Source organism: Egretta garzetta, unplaced genomic scaffold (genome assembly GCF_000687185.1).
Source record: "Egretta garzetta isolate BGI_Z169 unplaced genomic scaffold, ASM68718v1 scaffold329, whole genome shotgun sequence".
Lineage (NCBI taxonomy): Eukaryota > Metazoa > Chordata > Aves > Pelecaniformes > Ardeidae > Egretta > Egretta garzetta.
The window spans coordinates 5,424,461-5,433,643 of NW_009269999.1; the positions used below are offsets into that span (position 1 = coordinate 5,424,461).

The window sequence follows — 9,183 nt, forward strand, 5'->3', positions numbered from 1 at the left end:
GTAGGGAAGCACATGAGCCACGAAGATTCCCGTAGAGGAGACATACAAACCTCTTCACCAGAAGTGCTGAGCAGGACCACGTTGCCCACATTATCACCTGTCACCACTGCACGGCAGCTTGCAGAAACATCAACGCTGCAGTACCAGCAACTAGAGGGAAAGACAGAAAATCAGTGCTGCCTCCCACAGGCAAGTGAAGGCAGTGGAACTCTAGTCCATACCTTGTCCCTGACACGGGAGACCACAACCCATTGTAATTGCGATCTCCTGCCTGATGGTGTGGGCCTGAGTATCAGGATGGGAGACATCTTATCAGCAATGTTGGTGACTGAGTATGAAATAACTTCCTAGTCTTGGGCCTGAGTATCAGGATGGGAGACGGCTTATCAGCAATGTTTTGTGTTGGTGACTGAGTATGAAATAACTTCCTAGTCATTTGTGAAGTGCTCATTAGATGGAGTGTGACACAGTGGGACACTGGAACATAACAGAGGCTAAAAAGCCACTCTGGTGCCTGCACACGGACACACCTTGGGAAAGATCAGAGCACCCTTGTGACACTGACAGATGTACAGAAACAGCTTTAAAATTATGTTTTCCACAAAACACTGAAGCAGCAGTAAAGAAAAGACAAAAGCTTTGGACTAGAAAGTTGCACATCAAACTGTCTCAACTTCATGCTCCAGGAAACAAAACTGAATAGAGACTTATCTGATAAAGACATACGTCTCAACCCCAGCTCTGCTGGGAGGGGAAGGGCAGTGAGAATAAAGCCAGTGTCCTTTGGGAACTTGATGGGAAAGCTTCACTTGCAAAGATAAATCATTCTAGAATTCAAGGTCATGGAAATTAGCATGGTGAGCATAAAGCCCCCAGAAGGGCAACAGGGTAAACTCAATGACCTCAAACTCAGATTGTGCAGGAATGTTTTGTGGCTTTCCTATGCTACCTGAGCTGCTGCAGACAAAACACACTGACGACAATGAAGAGGAGGAAGTTACCCTGCTCTTCTCACCTCACACTTTATGAAGTGAAAAGCTGTCAGTATCTGCAAGACAGGAGGAGATGGCATCACCAGAAAGCAACACCAGAAGATGCAGGCAGCATGCTCAGCTACTGTAAAAGCATAAGTGCCCTGTGGCTGCCTAGCTTGTCACCCACCCTGCGGTGCTAGGGTCGTGAGCAGGAGCCTGTCTTCAAAGCTCCCTCACAGGACCAATTCATACCAAGAGTCTCCTAACACTGGCAAAGATGAAGATGTTAGAGAGCACAAGAAGCAGCACAGCATTAACCCCAAGGAACAGAGAATCAACCTTGTGCTGCTCCCTTCTCACCAAACGTTATGGTACTCATGGCCACAGTCCAGGGTACGGGAGATCACCTGCACCGCTCTGCCCTCAAGGTCCTGCAGACTTAGGGTGCCATCCCCTGATGCCACATAAAGCTTCACTGCCTCATAAGGACTGAACTTGATGTCTCCGAGAGAATCTCCTGGCCCTTTCTGGAATACACACAAAGCCAAGAGGCATCAAGGTTAGAGTAGAAGACAACAATCTTAATACAATGCTCATCTCCTGGAACACAGTGCCAGTTTCCCTAGGTACAATGCACTGCTTTCTGACACGGCACGTACATAAGAACTCTTTTTTCCCAATCTGTTTCCAATCTGAGCACATACATTCTGATCCTCTAAGTTCAACCCCACCACTTTGGGCTGCAAACCTCATTAGCAGCATTGCTGCTTCTGCTATGGGGGTAGGACTAATCTGCAGTGAACCACCTGGCTCAGGCCAGGCTTAGGAGATCACAAGCAAAACCAGCACCATTCCATGCAGAAACCACAGAAAATCTCATGACAGCCCCGCACCAAGCTTTTCTTACAGAGACTTCATTCACCAGTTCCCTACAGGCTGCTTCCAGTGCTGGATCTGGTCTTTCTCAAGGTACCAGCAGGCAGGGTGAGAGCGGTGCAAGGAGAAATCCTACTGCTAATCCCATGGCACAGGAATCTTATGTTCTGTGTTATGTTATATTGTTGTTATGTTGTTTTTCCCCAATCTGTCTACTGAGGAAGTATGGAGACCCTACACAAAGACAGAAAAGAAGGATGCTAGCTGGGAGTCCCCAAACTCTTCAATACTCAAGTGTACTCCATCTGCTGCTCACAGAGCAACTACTTAATATAAGTCTCACTGTAAACACTAGATTTCAAGAAGCCAATGAAGGTTAAAAAAAGCCTGCCCATAGAGCTTGCCTGTCCTCACAACAGGAGAAGGAGGATGGCATGCCCTTTCAAATCCAGGCATCACTGCTGTGACAGACATCCCACTGGGATACAAGATCCTCATGTTCCAGGACCCAGTACTACTTGGGTTCACCTTTTGCCCTATTACAAGGTTGCAACTGGAACACTCAATTTGGAAACCAACCATGAAAGCTGCCACCCGGCAAGAATCCAGTGGGGAAAGGTAAAGAGGAGGCTAACCCAAATTCCCTCACTTACCTTTAAGCATTGAACTGAAGTAACTAATTGAAGAGCTCAGGCTTCCTCATGAGTCCACAGAAAAAGCAACAGTCTGAGGGGATGATTCTAAGCACAGGCAGACAGAGTAGCCTCTAGCAGTTCATGTCCTCTTTCCACTCATTACTGAAGGGACCCAGACTCTTAATTTTGGTATTTTAGATAAGCACCAAAAGTTAGGTGGCATGAATTGGGGTGATCCTTATGACACACACCACTTGAATTCAGTGGCGTTTGTGGAGGAGCACTGAGGGGACTATAAATTGTCCTGTAAAAACCATCTGACAACAAGCAGTACTACTAACAGGTGAAGAAGTTAGAAGGTCCCCAGGGCACAGAGCTATGGGAGGTTTAAGAACAGACAGCTGAGGAAATCCACTAGCACCCCCACGCACAACAGGAAGTAAGCAGCATCAAAGAGTCCCTCCCCTTCATGAAGAAAAACTCTCTACTACCCACCACCCCGCTTCAGGAAAAAATAAAAAGGGAGAGTGAGTCTCCCTGGAAGAGAGAGGATCAAGGACATGTATGTGGAGAAAAGGAAGTCCAGCTCCCACATACTAGAAACAAACATCCCCCCCTCTCTCTCTCTCCCTCTCTCTCTCTCTCCCCCTCTCCCCCTCTGCAGCGCTCCTGCCAGCAGCACACAGAGGCCCAAAGCATTGCTGTATTTCTTACTCCCAGTCCTCGGTGCTGGTGAAGACCCGGACAGTATTGCCATTAAAATCCTGCAGGGTGGTAGTGCCGGCAACTGACGAAGTGTACAGCTGACTAGGGTTAAAAGGGTTAAACTTCATTCCTGTGATGGCCCCTCCAGCTCCCATCTATAAGGAAGGGGATGAACAAAAGAAAAATCCACTGAGTGATGGGGAAGGAGAAAAGTGTGTTCTGTAAGTCTGCATTCACTGCTATGTCCTTAACAGCAACAGTGAAACACACCACAGCCCTCCAAGGAGGCAAAAACAACTACGTCTCCCCACATCATAGCTGTCTAGACAGCCGCCCTCCTGGAGGACAGAACTGCAACTCCTTCAGTCCCCAGGCACCATATTCCCAGGCTGGCTGGCACCACACTATTTACTAAAAGAGAAAGATGAGCCTGGAATTTCTGGAGGACAGACCTCCTCCCACTGTATACCTATGTTCTTTTAGGAAGGGGACAAAAGTTAGAGTCTTTGAGCCCCTGTTGGAATGGGAATGGCTGACTACAGCAACAAGGGGGCATGCCAGCTATGTAAACCCTTCATTCTACCTTAGTTTCTCACTTCAGATAAAAGGACTTTGTTTCTCCCCACTCAAAAATGTCTCCTCATCTGACAAAGAATAAAAGGCAAGCAGAGAAAGATCAACGCCTAAAACAGACAAACCCTCTCTGCCTACTTGTTTCTGGCATCCCTTTAAGATAATTGTTTTGCCAGTTGCCGAATTATTTTTCCACTGAGCACACATCAAGTACTGCTTCATTATGAACTTAATCAACACACCTCAGTTCTCCCCAGCACTAGAACAGTCTGGGACTTAGGAACAAACATGCTGCCGCATCTCAGCCCTGCCCCACAGCTGCCTATGCTGCAACCCGAGACCCTTTATGTGCTCTCACAACAGACCTCAGTTTTGATCTGCAGTATTTGGTGGTACTCCAATTTTCCCTCCCACCCATTCCATGCACCCAGAGGCTTACCCCTTTTATGAAGCAGGTTTTAGTAAGTACTTCATAGTCCCAAAGGATGATGTCTCCACCTTTGGAACCAACAGCTACAGTACTGGGGTGTGTTGGATGCCATTCCAGGCATGTCACTCTCCTGTCAAAGGGACTTGCTGTTCGAAAGAGGCGATATGAGGCGAGAGAACGCAGAAAGGGCAGCTGTAGACACTGTTAACAAAAATAAAGAGAATTATTACTTTTGCAGGGATCCACGAGATTCTCTGAATGAGAAGCACTAACAATTTCTAACTGCCATCAGTGTTGGTAGTGTCACAGAAAATTGTAAGCCTCTCTGTAGAATGAAGAGAGCATGCTGTCCCCAAGGGAAACAGCCTGTAACCACACAAATCCACATTAGCCACAGCACTCAGAAAGCAACAGAGAACTGAGAGATATCATACTTTAAATGACATACAGGGAGTTAAGCCTTGTGGGCTGAGCTAAAAAGGCAGGATAATTAACATTAACCAGGAAGTAGAACATGCCTGCGCACCAGTAAAAGGCACTTACGACTACTTACGCCTTTACTGAGTACCCCAAAATGTTACACATCATCCAGAGATACATCATTATGGTCCTCCATCCAAATTGCCTGCAGCTCAACTATACAACTATACAGTTTAAGAATGAACAGAGCATTCAAAACACTGAATGAGAAACCATGACATGATTGTATTGTTATTCAGCTGAGGAACAGGTACTGCTTGGATGAACTTGGCAATTTCTTTATCATTTGGATACTTAAAATAGATAAAGCATATGGAAGATAAAGCTAGCCCAGGTGCTTCCCACCTACAGATGTTACAGAAAAAGTTAATTTTCAGATGAAAGGAGTATGGCTCTGAAAACAGTAAAACATTATGGACTTGACAGAATACATCTGTGAAGAGGAAAAATCGACACTAAACCTGGCATGATTAGCAAAGCAGAGTGCATACAAAAATAGTATGACAAAACAGTCAGATTAGTGTGCACAAGTAGCACTGTGCAATAACTAAAATGGTAGAGTGGGTTAAGTTTAAATACGATACAAGGAAGCACAGAATTAACAGAGGGATAAAATGTAGAGTGACAGGGCCAGGTCAACTGAAAGGGAAAGCCATCTCAGCTCTTTCATTTTACAGGATTAAGAAGCACAAGGGTGCACCAGACTTGGAACCACAAACTGTGTATGTGAGGAACTTTAAGCCCTTTAAGTTTCCCTGCGTGTGTCATGATGTTTTTATGTAGGGAGCCGAGATGTCCAACAGCTCATGAAAGAGAAACTCCTCACCTGTCTGAGCTGTGCCCGAATGGAGCCTCCCAGCATGTTCTGGTAGACATAATGAACAATGCTGCGCTGCCGCTCCAGCTGATGGAAGAGGACTCTGTTGTTTCTCACCATGGACCCACCTCCACCCCAACCTGCCAGAGAGGAAAAGAGTAAAACTTACTGAGACACAACACCCATCATGCTAATTCAATAAAAAACATGAGAAGATGCCTGTATTTGCTGCTAAACCCATGAAAAGCTTCAGCCACACGAAAAAAGTCTCTAAATGATTCTTACATCTCTAAAGTGCAGCAGCCTCTGCAATTACACAGTCCCGTGCTTCCCATAGCCTGCCAGAGCTTTGTGTATGCTTCCTCTTGTTAAACCTTCCTTTTCCTTGCCAAAGATTTATCAAAAAGACAACAGGAGAGGATTAAAGCAAAGCCACAGGTGGTGCACCTCTTGGACAGTACGCAACTTGAATGGTTCACACCTAAAATACAACAAAGCTATCCAAAGCCCCACAATTTGGAAATATGCCACAGGAGGCAGTAAGCCCCTGGGTACAGCAAGGGAAGGTCAGGCGTGTGACCAGCAGAAATGTTAACACCTGAAAATTCCCCAAGCAGAGCAACATGAGTTCCCACACAGTTCCTGAAACGCCTGCTTGTGAATCAGAATTTTCGATCTGCTTGTGCTGTGGCCCATACAGCCTGCCTACAGCACTGCGAGTTTTGGTTTTGATAATAGAGTTGCTGACGCCTCATCGCCTGAAAACCTTTCTGTTCAGAGGGATTTTTGCTGAGACTACCGCGTGCTTCTACATTTTGTTCATGTTCCAAGTTTTTATCTTCAGGGACCTTTACATAAAAAACCAGATCTGTTCAGTCCCATGTCTGTGATCTAATCATCCCCGCAGCAATGGTCTGTAATATCCCAGGGGATCTAGACGTCAAATGGGAAAGAAGCATTTCTTAAGAAACTAAAATGGTATTTTCATTTAAGGATAATTATAAAAAAACCAGAAGACTGAAAACATAGGAATCATTCTGTATGATTAGAACCTAAATAAAATCTTTCTTTAATGCAACGCTGAAGCTTAGAAATGCACGGATGTGAAACTAAACTTCTTTGTTCATGTGCCAATACAGTGCCAACACTTGTCACACCTGTTGAAATAGGTAAAAAAGTATTTATATTCTAATTCCTTTCTTCCACAGAAGAATTAGCATCCACAGTTCCTTCTTCAGAGGTGACAGAAATGGAGGTATTTTTTTCCTAAATCCGTTTTATTACAAAGGATAATTTATTAAGACAAAAACTTCAGGCCTTTTTACAATCTGCTGGAAGAAGCCCTTTAAAAATGGTTTTCAATTGCAAGACATTGAACCTGTCTGATACAGCTCAGGAGAAAAAATTATTTTTTCCAAAACATATAAAAATCAAAACTGGAACACAGGATAGAAAAGCTCAAATACAAAGGTCTTCATCTTTTTAAAGAAAGAGTTAAGGGAAAAATATGATTGGCTTCATTTTTCCATAGGAGTAGCTACACACAGTTCCCTCTGAATCTTAGAGGAACTGCAGATGATCAACAAATCTGAAAATCAGGCCATAAAGTTACAACGGAAGTCAAGTAGCTGAATTAACTACAGAAGATGCTTTAACTATCCACATTTATACATAAAACTCCTTTCAGAGTATTTTGCCTCCACATCTGCTGTTCACACTGCCAGCAGCTCCAGGTTTGGGATTAGACACCAGCCAATGGAAATGAACAAAATTGTAGAACTTTTTGTAGAATTGTAGAGCTCTATTGAAAAACAACTCAGTAGTTTCTGGATCCTTAAAGCCAAAATTGTACAGAAAGCAAGTCATATTTCCATACAAGGAAGTGATCTCCTAAACAAACAATGGAATTAAAGGTTTTATCTGAGAAAAGGAGGCTGAGGAGAGACCTTATCACTCTCTACAACTGCCTGAAAAGAGGTTGTAGCGAGGTGGCTGTTGGTCTGTTCTCCCAGGTAAAAAGTGATAGGACAAGAGGAAATGGCCCCAAGTTGTGCCAGGGGAGGTTTAGATTAGATATTAGGAAAAAATTTCTTCACGGAAAGGGTTGTCAAGCATTGGAACGGGCTGCCCAGGGGAGTGGTCGAATCCCCATCCATGGAGGTATTTAAAAGACAGGGAGACGTGGTGCTTAGGGACATGGTTTAGTGGTGGGATGGCAGGGTTAGCTTAACAGTTGGACTTGATGCTCTTAAAGGTCTTTTCCAACCTAAATGATTCTATGATTCTAGGAAAATAGTCCTTACTGTAGCTGAAGCCTACACAACTTTCTTGATAATGCAAAGCATTAAGCTTTCCAGTATCTTAGAACTTAATCACCTCTCGTAATTATATCAAAAATCTTTAAGAGGGGTTTTTTTTTTTTAAGTTACATACTAAAGGAAAAAAATGCACAAGGAGAAGTGATTAGTGGAAATTCTGTCCAGTCTAATCTGAACGTAGAGGCAGAAAGTATTCCTACTCACTGTAGCGGAAGTTAGAATATGCAAAGGATTGGGTGGAAATGCCAGTTTAGACTGCGTACTGCAGGATAACAACCTTACGACTATGAAAATGCATTCAAAATTGCATGGGAGAAAAAACAATGGATTGCCAAGACTGGTTTGTCCTACAATAAAGCAAACATCTGATAATTCAGGAATTCCACAAAACTCAACCACTGTCAAATGAGCTGTGACAGCATCTTCAGTGAGCAGGCTTCTACCAAGGGGTCCAGAGTCTCAAAAATGAAACACACATGCACACTCACTAGCCAGATAACTGGAGGATGTACTACCCCAATACGTGTCTGCGTATCACTTCAATATCTAACCCCATCTGAATGCTCATGTCTGAACACGCTTCTTGGCATTCTCCCTCTTCAACTAGTCGATGCCTGTCATTTAGGGTAAATCTGGTTGGGAGAAACAGTAAGGATCTGAGGAAACGTTACCCATTTTCTCTGGGGGCTTGGATGTCTTTCTCACAAACAACTTCTTTGCTTGTGGCTCATTCCGTTGTTCCTCGTAGTCCAGTTTCCTCTTCCCAGCTGATTTTGCCTCTTCTGGCCAGTGCTCATGTGCCCTCTCATGCTTCTTGTCCTTTGGCTGGTTCACTGGAGCCATTCTGTCTGACCACTAAAAGCAAACAAAGCATGGAAGGTAAGACCGTCACACACTTTTAACTAGAAGACGGAGAGGAAAACTGGAAAGAAACATAACCCAGTGGTCTGAAAGTAGTGATTATACCTGTACCCTCTTTCATCAGCATGACACTAGCTTTTTGTTGTGCTCTGCTGGAGAAGGGAAGGGAACAGGTTCAATAAACTCTTCTTTGTTCACATATGAAAATGAACATATCCTGAAGCATTAGAATATGTTTTGACAGATGTGCCTCTACCGAACTTTTAAGCTTGAAAGCCACAGATCTGCATAAAGTACATCTGTGAAACCACATAATACCCTAACTGTTTCTCTAGTAGCTCACACTGAGCTCTTTAGACTCAGCTAAGAAAAAGGTCAGAGCTGTAACGACGATGGCCGGGGCCGACCAGGCTTCCACCAAATATGCTCAGGAGAGAGAGACTTCCTCAACCTAACGGCCCCTTTTCCTCACCCCCCGCCCATACTTGGATTGGGCTCCTACATGGCTGGCAGC

At 44.3% G+C, this 9,183-nt stretch overlaps 1 protein-coding gene across 3 annotated transcripts in view; it reads right to left on the minus strand.

Moving 5' to 3' along the window:
- Positions 1 to 9,183, minus strand: part of DDB2 (damage specific DNA binding protein 2) — a 14,237-nt gene that overhangs the window by 3,883 nt on the left and 1,171 nt on the right. The window contains exons 1-6 of one of the 3 annotated variants that reach the window (XM_009647579.2): positions 8,775 to 9,042; positions 8,480 to 8,663; positions 5,500 to 5,630; positions 4,203 to 4,394; positions 1,335 to 1,501; positions 51 to 150 (exon numbers count right to left, since the gene is read on the minus strand). In XM_009647579.2, the coding sequence (XP_009645874.1) occupies positions 51 to 150; positions 1,335 to 1,501; positions 4,203 to 4,394; positions 5,500 to 5,630; positions 8,480 to 8,651 (762 nt within the window). In that variant the 5' untranslated portion in view covers positions 8,652 to 8,663; positions 8,775 to 9,042. Of the gene's footprint in view, positions 1 to 50; positions 151 to 1,334; positions 1,502 to 3,199; positions 3,346 to 4,202; positions 4,395 to 5,499; positions 5,631 to 8,479; positions 8,664 to 8,774; positions 9,043 to 9,183 lie in introns of those variants that run through there. The other 2 variants (XM_009647580.2, XM_035902912.1) reach the window with 2 other exon arrangements.